At 36.4% G+C, this 16,241-nt stretch overlaps 1 protein-coding gene across 7 annotated transcripts in view; it reads right to left on the reverse strand.

Annotated features, from left to right (window-relative positions):
* Positions 1–16,241, reverse strand: part of CZH5orf42 (chromosome Z C5orf42 homolog) — a 59,753-nt gene that overhangs the window by 37,650 nt on the left and 5,862 nt on the right. For 6 of the 7 annotated variants that reach the window (XM_021379563.1, XM_021379560.1, XM_021379561.1 and 3 more), the window contains 12 exons: positions 15,741–15,844; positions 15,390–15,572; positions 13,390–13,639; positions 12,190–12,342; positions 10,765–11,525; positions 8,421–8,605; positions 6,760–6,840; positions 5,765–5,929; positions 4,884–5,057; positions 3,506–3,734; positions 3,134–3,282; positions 227–450 (listed from right to left, as the gene is read on the reverse strand). In XM_021379563.1, the coding sequence (XP_021235238.1) occupies positions 227–450; positions 3,134–3,282; positions 3,506–3,734; positions 4,884–5,057; positions 5,765–5,929; positions 6,760–6,840; positions 8,421–8,605; positions 10,765–11,525; positions 12,190–12,342; positions 13,390–13,639; positions 15,390–15,572; positions 15,741–15,844 (2,658 nt within the window). The remainder of the gene's footprint in view (positions 1–226; positions 451–3,133; positions 3,283–3,505; positions 3,735–4,883; positions 5,058–5,764; positions 5,930–6,759; positions 6,841–8,420; positions 8,606–10,764; positions 11,526–12,189; positions 12,343–13,389; positions 13,640–15,389; positions 15,573–15,740; positions 15,845–16,241) is intronic. The other variant, XM_021379562.1, reaches the window with a different exon arrangement.

Consider the following 16,241-nt stretch of genomic DNA (forward strand, 5'->3'; position numbering starts at 1 on the left):
CATTTTTGCTCCTAAGAGTACATCCCTTACATTCCTCTTAAAAGCACACATTCTTTATGGGAAAAAAAAAACCACGAAATGCACATGAATTTTCTTATCACTACTTAAGGAAATGAATAGACAGGGAAAAATATTAGACGGAAAAATATACTGAAAGGAAAAAAATAATAGAGGATTATTTCATAAATACATTCAAACATGGAACAAAGAAACTTCTGGCACGTACACTCACTTCACTGAGAGAAGCTGGCTGAGGACAGTACAATGGTGGTGCTGGTAGATAAAGCCCATCTGGAATTAAACCACAAAATTTTCTACTAAGATCCTTTGCAGAATCTATCAAAAGCTGAAATGTCTCTGAGAGAATATCAGAATCTGTCATAACAGCAGCTTTCAGTAGTTCCTGTACTGAACTGTAAAGGACATCTGCATCTTCCTCTTCAATTGGATCTATAAAATATTAATCACAGAAATAAATTAATTGACTCATTACATGGCATTCATTCTAAAATTATGTAGCTCTTTTTTCTGAATTCATGTTCATTTATCACAACATATAAATTTCACCTACTTGCATAAGAAAAGCTTTTTTTCATTTGGAAATAGTATTCAATTGTTAATTTTACTTTTTGCCATGTTAAGGGAGAAGCTATTGCCTTTCAATATAGACAACACAACTTTTCAGCCATGCATTTGCATGGGATAAATTCTAGAAGCTTGTTCATATAAAGCAGGCATAGATCGCACATCTTATTATCGGTGATCATAGCTATTATCAGTGAGCATAATGATCATGGACAAGGAAATACATTTGTTTGATCTATTTTATATATTATTCCATTTTCTTCTCATCTTCAAGAAGTAGCAGGAACTTCAATATGCATCAGTAATGGGCTCCTAAAATTTGTATAATATCATACTCTTCTACTTCCATTTCTCTCCCTCCTGCTTGTTTTGAAATATATATCGCCAAGTCTCCCCATGACTTATCATATTTACAGATCGTTATATACAATACGTGCACATGTCTGTGAAGCAAAAATTATCTGAAATGAGTGTAAAAGAAGAATCTTAAGAGTGTTTGGGATACTGCTCAGTTAAAGAATAATGGCCACCTCTGGACAGGAACTTGAAAAAGGTTTTCCAAACACATGCAGACAAGATCATGACAGTAAACTTTTTGTAAAACTTATCTAGCTAAATGGAGGAATTTTAGCAGTAAAGTGCAGTAGGTTATGTGATAAAAACCTCATTTGCCATGCATGCAATCGAGCAGAGAGGCAAAGAGTAGGTGGGAGAACCTGAGTAATACCCAGACCAGTCTACTCACAGGACCATCATAGGAAAAAAAAAAAACAACAACCTGTAAAAGACTTGTCTACATATATTCACAGAGATATAGATGCTCACTATATGGAAAAAAAACAAAACAAAAGTATAGTGGGAGAAACACACACCAACACCCCATGGGGTGAAATCCATCAAGATGAGCCAGTGGGAGCGGCTCTGTTAAGTACTTTTTGAACAGACAGTTGTCACTTTCAAGAGGGAATGGCCACACTATAGGATGCAGAGAAGAACTTTTTGGGATTGTCCAGGGCTCATTACAGGATCCTATGAAAGAAACTGAAGGCATGGCATTGAGTTGTGCCAGCCTCACCACTGCTGAGACCTGTCAACATGTGCCTGTTTTCCTGAGGGAGAGACACTACTCAGTTATCAGTGCATAGGAGTGTCAGTGTATAGGAGTTCAAGAACCAGCAGCAGCAGTGGGACCACTGTCCACAGTGTCAGCAATTGGAGCAAGCGAGGCTACGTGAGTATCAAGACAGGCTGACAAGCAGGCAAAATGCTCTGAGAACTAGGAATGGGTGTATCTCACTTTCATAGGATCAAGACCACAGGAGTTGGCAGCTACTACAGGGACCAGGGAGGTCCTGGTCAGCTGCTGGAGAGACCAATTGGGTGTACTACTTGTTTCTGTGGTAATGAGGGCAAGACAAGGCGACCGGATACTGGAGAGACAAAGTAAGTCCTGATCAGCAGCCAGAGAGACAGTGAGCATGCCAGTGCACACGCGACTCTAAGCATGAGACCACAGGAGGAGATGGCTACTGTAGGGATCATGGGAAGCCTGAAGAGCTGTCTGAGTTCTCTGTATGGATCACTAAGGGCTAAGCACAGGGGAGGACTGAAGACCCCTGATCAGCTAGCTACTGGACGGACTGTAAATTCAAGGCCCGCTTCCATTAAGGTGCAGCCTGTGCGTGGGCAGACAAGGAGATTTTTTGGTGAGTGAGTACCAGAAACTTGAGTGGAGATTGGGTTCTGGGGACACATCCGTGCAGATGTCAGTAATGTGGTAGACTGGCAATCCAGAGTCTACCCAGTAGGTCCAAAGCTAGCTACTGGAGGTATCCACATTGTACATACATTCGTACATATATTGACCTTCATCCTGAGCAGCAAGAGGGGGAAGCAGGATGAAGTTGCAGACATGCATAGTATTCACATAAACAGTGCCTGCAGGCAGTTACCAGTATGGCAAACCATACATAGACTTTATGTACACTTGTTTGTGAATGTGCCTTGTGGGCATAAACTCTCAGTCTTGCCAATTGCTAGGTCTGATGGAGTTAGTGGAGCCTTATCTCTGTCATGTGAGGAGATATGGCCCCCCTGTACTTAAACATGGCAAAAATAAAACATCATTCTAATCTAATTTTGATGACACTTCCCACATTATTTGCATTTGCTTCATAGTCTTTGTTTTAAGGAAGCATTCGTTTTCTTCCAAACTTAAGTAAATCAAATAAGGCTAATATACTTGAAGAATAGTTGAATACATGGATTTACAAGGATGGCAAAGGATAGTGTATGAAAAACTTTTGCATGTAAGCTGTGAATGAAACTGTACTGTCTTCCTTGAACCATGGAGAAAATTGACAATGGGGTCAATTTTTAAAATGATAAGTCAAAACCCAAACCCCTATAAAATTACAGTATTTGTATATATTACAATATTAATGCACACAGAGAAGGCAGTTATTTCTTTTCAAGACAGCATGTAATACAGAATATGCAGTGAAGTGACATGAAAAATAATCACGACCACTCATATAATTTTTCGTACCTGTAAACTGTTTGTATTTAATATATTCTTCAGTTGTTGTTTCAGAAGTAGCTGGTTGCCCTAGCAAAGACTGTAGTTTTTCCAGAAAAGTCTGCATTGGTGATAAGGTTAATGGCAGATGATGCTCTCTTTTTTTTTTCAGATGTGCTCTGAAAGTATAGCAAGCAAGAGTTCTTTAAAAACAAAAACTATAGATTATCTTCTGAAAGAAAATCTAACACAAAGTAGCTAATTGTAACATGTTAGGTCCTACAGCTACAACGAATCTGAGAATAGAAATTTTTGAGAAAAAGGATATGTTGTTAAAATAAAGTTAATGCAACTAGAGTTCAATAACAAAATACATTATACCAATTTCAAGCCCAATTTTACCTTGCGAATTCATCAGAGTTCTGACAATACAGAGTGTAGGCCACACCAATTGAAACTGAGAGTTTCCAGTCACCAAGTCTGTGTGTTAACCACACAGCCTCTGGAATGAGTCCTCCAACAAAGAACAAGTCAAGAGCATATTCTACTGTCCACACAGATGAAAGGTTCTGGTCTCTGACAGCTCTCGTAACCAGATGGTGTTGCAGTGGAATAATACGAGGAGATACATCTGAGATGGAAAAAAACATTAAGTTTAAAGAGACCTCAGTGCTGTAAGATGAATAATCTGGAATTCATACATTCATATTGCTTTTTGATTCTCACTGAGCTATCTATCACAGGCACACTAAAGGGTCTATCTGCAGCACGCAGATGCAGCTAATGTTGTGATATAATATTGAGATCACTATCTTCCTGCTTAGTAATGCGGGGTATGTAATCATATGCAAAATTAGTAGGCTATTCTAACTTCAAAGGTTTAATCACATTGACAGTACATTTGTCAGTACAATACATATGTTTCTGATATTCCAAAGGGCACACCTAAGCCAAATGGAAATTCTCTGAGTTTTTCTACTATACTCAATTTGTGCATACTGACTAAATCTGTAACTGTAACAGATACAAAGCGACAATGCAAATTTAGAAAAGAGTATCACATTATTTTGAGGCTTACATTTATTTTCAAAGACCATGAAGGGGTATATATACCACTTCCTGTTGTAGTACAGAAACATTAAAATTATCAACGTATTCAAACACTTCTCAGAAAATCTAAGCAATCTAAGATGATTAGGGGACTACTGCATTTCTCCTAAAAGGAAAAGTTTGAACATTCAGATTGTTTAGCCTAGAGAATGCTCGGAGGGGATCTTATCAGTGTATCTTGATGAGTGTGGCACAGCAGTTGACCCTGCAGTTCATGCAGGAGGGCGTGCAGGGAGGACAGTACATGGCCCACTTTTTTTCTTCTGGAAGCAGTACTCTATCAAAGTTTGCAGTGCAGTTGCACAGGCAGGGCACATGATCACAGCCAAAACAGTGATAGGAACTCACCTGACAGCTAAAACCATGGGGTCAGGCTCTTTTTGGTGGAGATGTAAAAAGAGTAATTAAAACTATGGTTTACATAACTCAATTTCCCACAGGCTACTAACTTTATTAGCAAAATATTTTCAATCATGAAGAGAAGAATAACAAAATGTTAATTTCACAGAGAGACATCGACACTCCTTAAGAAAAATATCTGGAAAAATTAAATTACTCCATCTTTACAGTTAAAGATGCTGAAAACATAAATCAATAAGAACAACAGACAACATGTGAAAAAAATGTACAAGTTGAACACAGCAAATTAAACTGCTTTTAAAGAAGATACCTGGTTTGATGTGAAGTGGATGCAGGATATCAACATTGTGTGGGGGATAGATATAGAGCAGCTGATTTGTGAAATAAGCAGCCATGAATCGAGCCATGGATCGAATCACAGCCATAGCAGTTTCGGTATGAACCTTTGTTATCATCCACAGTTCATGCTGAGAATACTTAGTGTCTAAAAATAAATAAAACAGATGTCAAAATATGAAGGAAAATTGTTTTAAGTTTGAATGATAAAATTGTTTTAACTTTTTAAAAAATTATCATTAACAAAAACTATAGTATTATTAAATTTATTGGCAAGTTTTCAGGACTTGAGAGCTACATCTTTTTCACAAACTACCTGTTATACTAAAAGACTTATATTAAGTTTCTAATGACTAAAGATGGACCTCTAATATCCATGTTCAGATCAGAGCTGAATCAAAAACTTTAAATTTGGGAAGTCAGATGCCACATTCTGACTTTATAGAATACAGAATCTGCAAAAAAAAAATGCCACTGTTAATTCAAGACTGGTGACCAATCTTAAACCAATTATTTCAGCATATTGTATCATAAAAAAAAGATCAATACAAAAAGAAATTGCACCATTTCTCTGTTGCTTTTCTTATGCAAAGTCTTTTCTTCAGCAGACTTGAATCCAGGGATATTTTAAGAGGCCACATTTTCACTACACAGTGAAAGCTGTCTGATCACTTACTCCAACAAGGACATCTGAAAATCTGAAAAATATCTGTAAAGTCACTTAAAACGCACATCAGGCTTCAGTCCAATGTGAAAAGAAAATAATTATAATGTGTGTGTGGGTACATAGATTAAATACAAGTTTATCCAAACAGTATCCACATACATAATCAGTTTTATGTAATATAAACATACCAGAAAAATTTTCCATCTGACTCAGTGAGAGCTGTGATCGCCTTAGAATCTCTCCTACCAGATGATCACAGAGTCCTTGGGCCTCACACAAGTTATAATGATATAGGTGGCAAAATAATATAGCAAGGTAATATCTACTCTGAAGAAAACATGCTCTTTTTCCACCTGCATTAAAACAGAAAAAAAAAACAGTTACAAAAGGAAACAATAAACACCCCCAAAAGTCAGCAGGTCTTAAACTAAGTATTCCTCTTCTTCCAGACACATATCTACACAAATAGCTACTCTGAGAAGCTGAGTAGAAATTAGGAGCAGTTGTTCTACGATACACAATCTTCCTTCAAGGTACTAGTAAGTTAATCCATAATGATTTCATCCCTAGAGATTTGGCAGTTTTCTAAACAATACAGTATATAATTGTTATGAGACAAAGATAGGATGCTTCAAGAAAGCCTATCCTTTAAAGAAGGGCTGCCTAAAACACAAAGAAATTGCTTTGAGATTCACAAGGCTTCCAGTGCCCTTACTTCTTTCTGCACAATATATTCCTATCACTAACTAAAAAAACAATTCTTACGATGCCTGGGAAGAAGTTCCAGAACATCTATTTCAAAATAACTCCTAAATAAATTCCTGTCACAAGTTTCATTTTGTTTATCCTCAACCACCAAGACATTTGATTTTACAGTCACTGCCACTGACTTTTGTTCTTCAGTTTTTCTGTGTTACTTTCTTGCTCAGAAGGACATACTTAAGAATTCTCCTGTACTGAATACAGCCATAGGAAAACTGGTATGGACATAGAAACGCACGGACTTTTCTCAGCATAACTTTTGGCTGGTATCTATTCAAACTCTGACTTAATTTCAAATGAGCATCCTTTATCTGTTTTGCATCCCTTTTTAGAAAGGGCAACAGAGACTCAAGAATAACTATGTACAGTGATAACACACACTCTCCCCTCCCACCACCAGCAAAAAGATTTCATTCCTTACCCTTTGCCTTGATTTCACAAAGACATCTTTTCCAAACATCCACAGATTCTCTGTATGAACCTAACAGGAATTTCTCCTCACCTATAAAAATCACACACACAGTAAATCAAAAATTCTACACAGGTACAGTTTTACATGTGTAAACATACTCTTACTTCAGAATTACAGGTTTGTGAAAAGTAAAATAATACGCACATCTCCAGCAATTTTTTTTACTGTCACTGCGTAATAATTTTAGTGTATCTAAGAAAAGGTGATTCTGAATGTCCCTTCCTCCCCCACACATCTCTTTTTCTTAATTGCTATGTCACTATTAAATGAAAAAAAATCCATTTGGGTAATGATCACTCCTAAAAAATTTTCACACAGTTACACACAGTGAGATTATAAATAGTATATATAGTTGGAAATGTCAGTTTTAAAATTCCACGGTAGTTTATTAGTGGGGGAAAAACATTTTCTATGTTTTCAGATTAATTAGGAAGTATAATTAGTTTTTTTCATTGTAAGAAAACAGTTGTAAAATGATTTAATATGTTTAACCTATATATTGTTTTACTGTACAAGAGTTCTGAAACAGGTCTGTGGACTGTTGCACATTTCATTTCTCCACTTCTTTTCATATTACACGTTTTAAATCACTGGGCAATTCTAAATATTCTGATAGAAAGGTGGATTTTTACATCTGTATTTGTATTTCATGAAGTTATGGTGAAATGAACAAAAATATAGATAAGACTCTACAGCTGCTGTAGAGAAGCAGAAAAACAACAATCAGAAAAGAAGAAGTATGCATCAATCATCAGCAGCTAACTCAGATACTGGCTGGCTGACCTGCATGTGTGTGTCACTCTAGATCATCCACAAAATGTCCCACGGCTATCTGGCAAACAGAAGACTAATAACAAGTGGAAAGGACAACTTGGAAACAGTGTATTTTTGCTAAGGTGAATGAAAGAGATACAGAGGAGCTATTGTATTATATGGAACAATACAGAAAGTAAAGCTCAAAGTATCATTTATAGGAGGGAGACCAAAGATATGCAGAAGAAACAGAATCATGGTGGCAGACTTAAGTATGAAGCCTGCCTTATTTCAGTGTGGAAGATGGAGCACAAGACAGGACACTAGTGCATATGAAATCTAACTACAACCACATCCTTGTTGCAAAATAAACATCTTAGATTAAGTCTATTACATTACACTACATTGCATTACATGTTCAGCAGAGGCTGACAGCATTCACATACCCTATACGTTCATGTATACAGCCATCACATAGAATGACTATGATTTCTAAATAGAAATACAGTTAAGATAACCATCCTGTTGCCCATCTGCCTCAGAATAAGTAAGATACTACAAACCAGACCTCACTTACAGATTCTCTAGGACACGATTCAAAGCAAAATAAAGCCACTGTTTGTTTTTTTTTTTTAATATAGGTTAGCCAGCTCTGTAGATTATAATACGATCTACAGGTGTATAGGTACATGCAGTATTTAAAGAGAGTTCTAATCAGAATTTTAAGAGAAGTTCAACTGCTAACTTATTTTTCAATCTGGTGGCCAGTTACTGTCTGTCATTAGTTGGATTTAATTTTCTAGAGTACAGCTAACTGTTCAGCTATTAACAATCATAGTTCTTTCCACGGTACTAACCAGCTATAGAATTAATCTTGAAATGTTGCTCTAATATCACTCCTGAAGACTGGAGAGCTGCTTGTATATGACTTAAAAGCAATGAGACAACAGTCTCTTCTTCTGTATTCTTGTACACTTTCCTGTTCAGTTGGATCCAGTAACAAACCACTCTTTTATACAACAACCGCCATAGGACAATCAACCTGTAGCTCAAGAAGTAAAACATTATGAAAAAAAAGAAAACAAGAAAAACTGAAGTTCAATTTATATATTTTTTTTATCTTTTGCATGATGTATTCAAAAACAACTGTTTTCCTGACTACAAGGGGAAAAATAAAAACTTTTTGCCCTAGGCTTTGCTTTTTGACCAATAAACATTGGTATATCTATGCAAATTCAGAAGAATTCGTAGCTTTCAAGCACCCACCCCGCTTCAAAGTGATTCCGTCTGTCTATACAACAGGGAAATTAAATAACACAGATAAACATCAAAACATATAACCAGTACCTTTATAAAGAAGACTGGTGAAATATACAATGCAAGTATAACAAAAAAAAGCAAAGGCAGAAGAACAGCTGTCTGCAGAGCTTGCATCTAGGGCTAATAATTCCCTATAGCCCAACACAGTACTATCAAATCTACCAGCCCCGATACATAATAAGCCTACTGGTAACAGGCAGATATGCATTCCTGTGGATCTGAGAAAGATTACACAAGACCATATTACATCTGCAGTTTGCTCTCTAGCACTTCTGCTTCCAATATTAATATACAGATACACAGTCATTTTAATAAAAGCACTACTCAGTACTTGCAGCACAGTTAACCCAAAATGTGGATTACCGTGTCACTGACAACTGAAAGTGGCCTATCAAATTTACAGTGCGCATAATTTTATATTATAAGCTTATTAAATAAATACTCTCCATGACATTAAGATGAAATTTGTGAGATACAATGCTTCTTAGGCATCTTGTTTGGAAATGAACAGTGCTAGAATGATTAACATGTTTCAATTAATTTGAGATCTGCAGCAGAAAAATATTTAGACAATAATAATGCTGTCTGGAAACTGTTAGGTCAGAGCTTGATCCAATGATTGAGCACATGGTGAAGAGCAGTGGCCAGACCTGGGAGCATGGATGCAAGCAATTCACCGAGGGTCCACCGCTCCCTAACCTCATTTAAGGGCTGGTGGCCAAGAGCAAAACATCTTTACTTGGAGATCACTTCCTTCTAGGAGTTTTCCAACAAGCATTTAGCTTTGGAACAGGGTAAGCTATTCCTCTCTTATTACCAGCTTTCTTGAGTTATCTTAAAACTGGTCAGAGACAATTACATATCACTATTTCATACGATACCAATGCATTTTCCAAAGAGTGGGATAAAACACTTCAAGTTTATTTCAAGTCAATGTGTATAACTTCAAATACCAGAATAGCTCTGATAAGTTTGTTTCTCCACAATGCTGTTTTTCTTACTGCTCCAGATCATTTATACCATTTGTATCAAGCACAATGTTTGCTGACTAAAACTAGATATATTATAAGCGAGTAGCCTTTGGTTCCATTGAGTTCAGAACCTCTGCTTGGGAGGGAGCAGACTGGGTAAAAGGCAGTACAAGTATCCTGAAATGTGAAACTTGCTTTGAGCTGTTACCTCATCATTTCTCTGAACTGACAGTAACAAGTTACTGTAACCAAGCCATTTTCAGTTATAGGTCTGAGCCCTCATCTGCATACATTTAAAGATTACACCCCTGGCACAAGAAAGACGCAGAGCTCTTGGAATGGGTCCAAAGGAGGGCCACTAAGACAATCAGAGGGCTGGAGCACCTCTCTTATGAAGAAAGGTTAAGAAAACTGAGCTTGTTTAGCTTGGAGAAGAGAAGGCTCCAGGGAGACCTCATTGTGGCCTTCCAATACTTGGAGTGTATAAACAGGAGGCAGAATGACTGTTTACATGGGTAGGTAGCGACAGGACATGGGGCAATGGTTTTATACTAAGACAGAGGAGATTTAGTTTAGATGTTAGGAAGAAGTTTTTCACGCAGAGCATGGTGACGCACTGGAACAGGTTTCCCAAGGAGGTTGTGTATGCCACATCCCTGGAGGCATTCAAGGCCAGGCTGGATGTGGCTCTGGGCAGCCTGGTCTAGTGGTTGGTAAACCTACCCACATCAGGGGGGTTGAAACTAGATGATCTTTGAGGTCCTTTTCAACCCATGCCATTCTATGATTCTATGATTATCACACTTTTTCACAGAGTATAGCAGAAAAGAAACAAAATAATGTTGCAATTACTATATAATTGAAAAACACTGTTGTTTTAACATCTTTTCCATGCAAATTTCATTCATACCTTTTTTCTGTTTTTTCATCACAGACTAGTCCTTGTGGAGGCTCTCTAAGCAGAGATTTCACTGAGCTGAATTCCTGAGTTGCACTCTCATCCAGCAATAGGAAAATAGGCACAATGAATGAATCAAGCTCCACAACACTATTAACACCAGGAGATGCAAACAACTTCTCATACTGCGGTATGCACATGCTACTTAGAGTGTGAGAAACCATCTTCAAAAGACAGAAGCATGCCAGAAGATTTTTTGAGAACAACTGATCTTGTTTCTGAATAAGCATCAGTTTCAAGGTTTGTAATGTCAGCTTTGCCACATGCCCAGTCATACTGGCTCTTGAATGCCAGTGCAAGACATTTAAACACAGCTGAAAATATTTTAAAACATAACGAATCCAGTGAGAATTCCTCACAGACTTGTTTATAAATGCATCCTGGTTTAGCAAAGAACATTCTACAAACTGAAGAATGTTGAAAAAATGGGTAATGCAGTTTACTGTGTAATTCAGAAAAGTCTCTCTTTCTTCAATATTTTTTGAAAACCCTATCTGCCATGCAGTAAGAAGATTTCTCTGAATGGAATTCAGTTCCACTGGTAACTTGTCTTTCTCTTCAGTATTGTCTTTTGCATGAATAGTATCAAACATTGATGCAAACTCTATGTGGCCTTGATCAGCTTTACCAACAAAAGAAAGGATTCTTTGGCTAACGAGGCTAGAAGAGCTACTGTAAAACAGCTTTTCATCATCAGATTCATCTTCATAATCCTAAACCAGGGAAGAAAAAAATAAAAACACCAAAAACAGTTTAATTCAAGCCTATTGCCAGAGCACAGTCTGCTAAGAATCATCACTTCGTGAGTTTCACAAATAAAAGTTTTATTTCTAACTTGCTTAATTGCTAACACATCTAATTCATTTGCAGTTGCACTAGAGCACTTGTTAAAAATCTTATTTGGAATAGCTGTGCAAATAGAAAATTAAATTACCAAGCTAAAAAAAAAGATACAGCATAACGACAGCAACTGTTTTTAAACGGGAAAGTGAAAACTGGTTTTTTATTTAGCCTAGAATTAGAGGTAGATTTTTTTCCAGATAATGGTAAAATATAATATCATTCAACAAAAGCTCAAAACCCTCAAAAAAGAACAAAAGCATGAAATGGAATTGAGAAAGGCTGTATAGTGACTTTGATCACAAGGTCATTCTTTCGTTATACAGGTAGACTTTTGGAATTGATGAAAGATTCATCTAGAACTGAGGATAGATATTTGATTTCCTTAGGATCAAAAGAATTTTCTTAGGATAATACTTTGTATTAGTGTACCTTTAGCCCCAATATATTTAGTAGTGTGATATAATGTTCCATTGTACATCTATCATATAAGGAAATCATCTGCATAATTAGAAAAGGAAAAACATGATTACATACCGGTAAGTCTGTGGTTTTCTCATTCACTTCTGTTGTGTCCTCTTCCAGAAACTTTGGAACATTGAAAAAGACGGAGGTATGGTTTTGTGAGTGTTTTAGAAGGCTGTCCTTTAAAGACAACAGAGATTGTATACACAGATGTCTCCCTTTATGCTAAAAGAAACAACAATAAGTCAAAACATTATCTGTCTCTAAATCAAACTAGATACTTTTGAAATAAAACAAGGAAACCCATCTCATGTAAGAAGCTCCAGTTTTGAAGTCCCAGACAGAAAGGGAGAACAGGTAAGGAGGTATATATTCACAGAGAAACAAACTATCATTTGGACACGCCCTGGAATTCTCCATTTTTCTCAGCAGCTGGTAACTCCTTTCTTTTCACACTGAAAGAACCTGCCTTCAAGATCCCTCAAACGACGCTGCTTGTTTGATAGTATTTATGTTCTTCTTGCATCTTAATAGCAACATCTCTCTACATTTTCAAATTCTTGCCCACTTTTTTAGCTCATGAGGGAATACAAGTTTTTGGAGAAGAGGAATATAACAGTATTTGCCATTTGAAGATGCATGGTATTCCAACAGCAAACACAAAAATTCTCATTATCTATTATCTCATAGAGTTAGGTGGTTGGCAACAAGTGCAGAACATTTTATTTCAAAGGCTTCTCTTTTCCCAGACTTAGCTCTACTGAGAAGTGATATAAAACAAACTCAAATCTTCTAGCAAGGCCTGGTTAATAACACAAAATAAACACAGTACCACTCGGACAGCTGCTGATTGCTCCATAACAGCAGCAATCTGGAGACACAGAAGTTTTTACAGAATCACTTCTGCATCATTCTGAAAAGATGAGCAGGTCAGAGTAGAACATTACCTGTCTATGTTTTGAACCAATTCCACTGACAAAGAAATTCAGCAAATTTTTTCACAGGATTCAGAAGGAATATATTGTGACAATTCAGACTGTGCTCCTTACGTTTCACTGAAATATTAACCAGACTTCACAGGAATAAAGTTTCAGAGAAAACTACATAGTCAGTATTTTCTAGATCAACTCTATTCTTGAAATGGCTTTCTAATTCAAAAGAATTTATACTAGTTCCACAATAAACTCTGGTACTCTGTTTGAAAAACTGCATTTTTATATATATAAAGTTTTATTTTACTTAAAAATACATATGAAAAACTCATAACCCTACCTTGGAGTTCACCAAATTCCTACGGATATTTTCGAGCCGCTGCGCTGAATCAAGTAAAAGGGATCTTAAAAATCCCACTGGTGAAACATTGTTATGAAATCTTAGCACTGTTATCATGAATCCATCAGAGACAATGAGGTAGGGTAATCTTGAGTGAGAAGCAACAGAAAATCTCTGTCTCATAAGATCACTTTCAGAAGCTGAAGAGCCAAGCGTCTGATTAGAGTCTTGACACAAAGAGTTGTGCTGTCTAAAATAAAGATATATTTCAATATAAGGTACAAATACCACGTGATAATCATGAACAGAATATAGAAGAAATAAGCTCCTGTCCTCAGCTCCATGTCCTTCTTGTGTTGGGGTCCCCAGAACTGGACTCCAGTTCTCCAGATGGGGTCTCAGGAGAGCAGAGTGGCAGAATCACCTCCCTTGACCTGCTGGTCACACTTCTCTTGATGCAACTCAGGATACGGTTGGCCTTCTGGGCTGCAAGTGCACGTTGCTGGCTCACACTGAGTCTTTCATCAACCAACACCTTCAAATACTTCTCCTAAGGGCTGCTCTCAAGCCATTCTCTGCCCAACCGATATCTGTGCTTGGGATTGCCCTGACCCAGGTGCAGAACCTTGCACTTGGCCTTGCTGAACTTCATGAAGTTGGCGTGGGCCCACCTCTCAAGCCTGTCCAGGTCCCTCTGGATGGCATCCCTTCCCTCTAGCGTGTCAACTGCACCACTCAGCTTGGTGTCATCTGCAAACTTGCTGAGGGTGCGCTCAATTCCACTGTCCATGTTGCCTACAAAGATGTTAAATAGCACTAGTTCCAGTACCAATCCCTGATACCTTTTAAAGAAACGTCTAAGTTTTCAAAAAGCACTTTGAATAACACTATTTATGCTTGCAAGATGCTAGTATTTTGCCACAGTTGTGACTTAGTGAATTTAACGAAAAATCAAACAGCTTCCAGTATTTCCATGTCATTTATAAACTAGTTTGTAAGTATTAAATATTTTTCCCCAATTTGACTTTAAACCTCTATATTACACCCCCTTTTCAAAGTCTTATTGCGTATGACAAGTGCTTGAAAATGAAATCCTATTTAACTTCTAGTAGTTGAGTATGAAAAAAAAAAACCCTCAAGATTTGAATCTTGAAGTACCTTCACACATTCAATACGTTCTCATAAGTAAGATATTTTAATACATTTTAGTATGTGAATTCTCAACCAGACAGTTTAAGAAGGTATTAGAATTCTTCGAATGTTTTCATGAGATATAACATTAGATGCTATCTAACTTTCAGAAATAACAGAAGTGAAATGTACACACTAACACATCAGTGCAATAACGTATCATTAACACATCACTGCTATGTATTACTACACACACATTTTCAATACAGTAATGTTTAGATTCTGTCTTGTTTCTTCCAGGTATTTAGAATGTGTTACTTTTTGTAACCTATGATTTATGCTTAAAGGTGTTAGCAAAGATCCTTTTATCCCCCTATACAACCAGCAGCTGAATATCAAAACTCAGAGAACCGGAGTACTTCAAATATTATTAAAAAATCTTAGTTTTTGATCATGCACATATGTCACTTCCAAGATCTGAGATGGAAACACGGCAAAGTTCTGTAAGTAAAATTAAATATGTATAGAGAAATATCACTGGATTAAAATAAACGTGCACTTTTAGTACTGGTATAAGTTTAGTTTCTTTCTATATCACAAAAATGTGCTATTTTTAATTACTACTAAATTCACATAATTTAAATAAAACAAGTCAAATAACATATACTTACGTTATCACGATGCCAATTTTTCATCACAACAAACCCATTATAAGAAATAGAACTATGAATGAGAAACAGATATTGAAAAGAGACAAAAAAAGTAAAAGACTGAACTTGAAAGATGAAGTTTAAATTTGTAAAAGGTATGTCTGAAAGTAACATATAATCATTAGACAAACATATATAGATATTTTCAAATCCTTTTACCTGTATGTTATTAGTGGATGGACTGGAATAAACTCCGCCGGTCCAAATTCTACAGAGCAGCCAGAAGTAATCAAGGTCAGCAATTCACCCATACCAGTCAATAAAATCAAAGACCCACGCTTTAACATGCAAGCCAAGAAAAGGCTATCAGGAGTCCAACTCATGTCACCGACCCAGTAAGACCTAGACAGGACAGGAAAAATGTTTTTTCTGTCAAATCTTCAACTCTACCTATCAAAACTTAACTTTATTAGAATAAACAAACACAAACAAAACATCCCCCTCAAACAAACAAAAACAAACAAACAAGCAAAAAGCACAACAAAATCAGAAACAACATCAATTACTTACCTGATAAACTTGGATGGGACAGTGCTATTCTTGCTACTGCAACCTTTAACACTTCCCGAAACAGTTAAAAAATTCAGGGTGTTTAGAAACAAAATTTGAGTTGCCTAAAATAAGAAAGCAAATGTTAAAAAAAAAAAAAAAAAAAAAGAGTTTAAATCAAAATGTCATTGTTTTAGAAGCAATTTACATAAGCAACTTTTGTGTTACATCTGAAGTCCTGGAACTACTACTCCATGTCACAATGCCACTGCATTTCAATAATTAATATTATTTAGATTATTATTAGTTTGTATATCTACTTCTACATTTGAAAAATAATTACGGACTGATTATAAGTTGAGTAAATAATAGATATTCTTTTTAATATTTTTTTCTAAAACTCTCAAAATGCAACTTTTCCTGTTTGGTTGGTGAATAACTGCAACTTTGAAAGACTGCATTATCCCATCCCTGTATGTTAAATACCAGACAGTGTTAGCACTAAAAACAGCATTAGGATTT

This window comes from Numida meleagris, chromosome Z, assembly GCF_002078875.1.
Source record: "Numida meleagris isolate 19003 breed g44 Domestic line chromosome Z, NumMel1.0, whole genome shotgun sequence".
NCBI lineage: Eukaryota > Metazoa > Chordata > Aves > Galliformes > Numididae > Numida > Numida meleagris.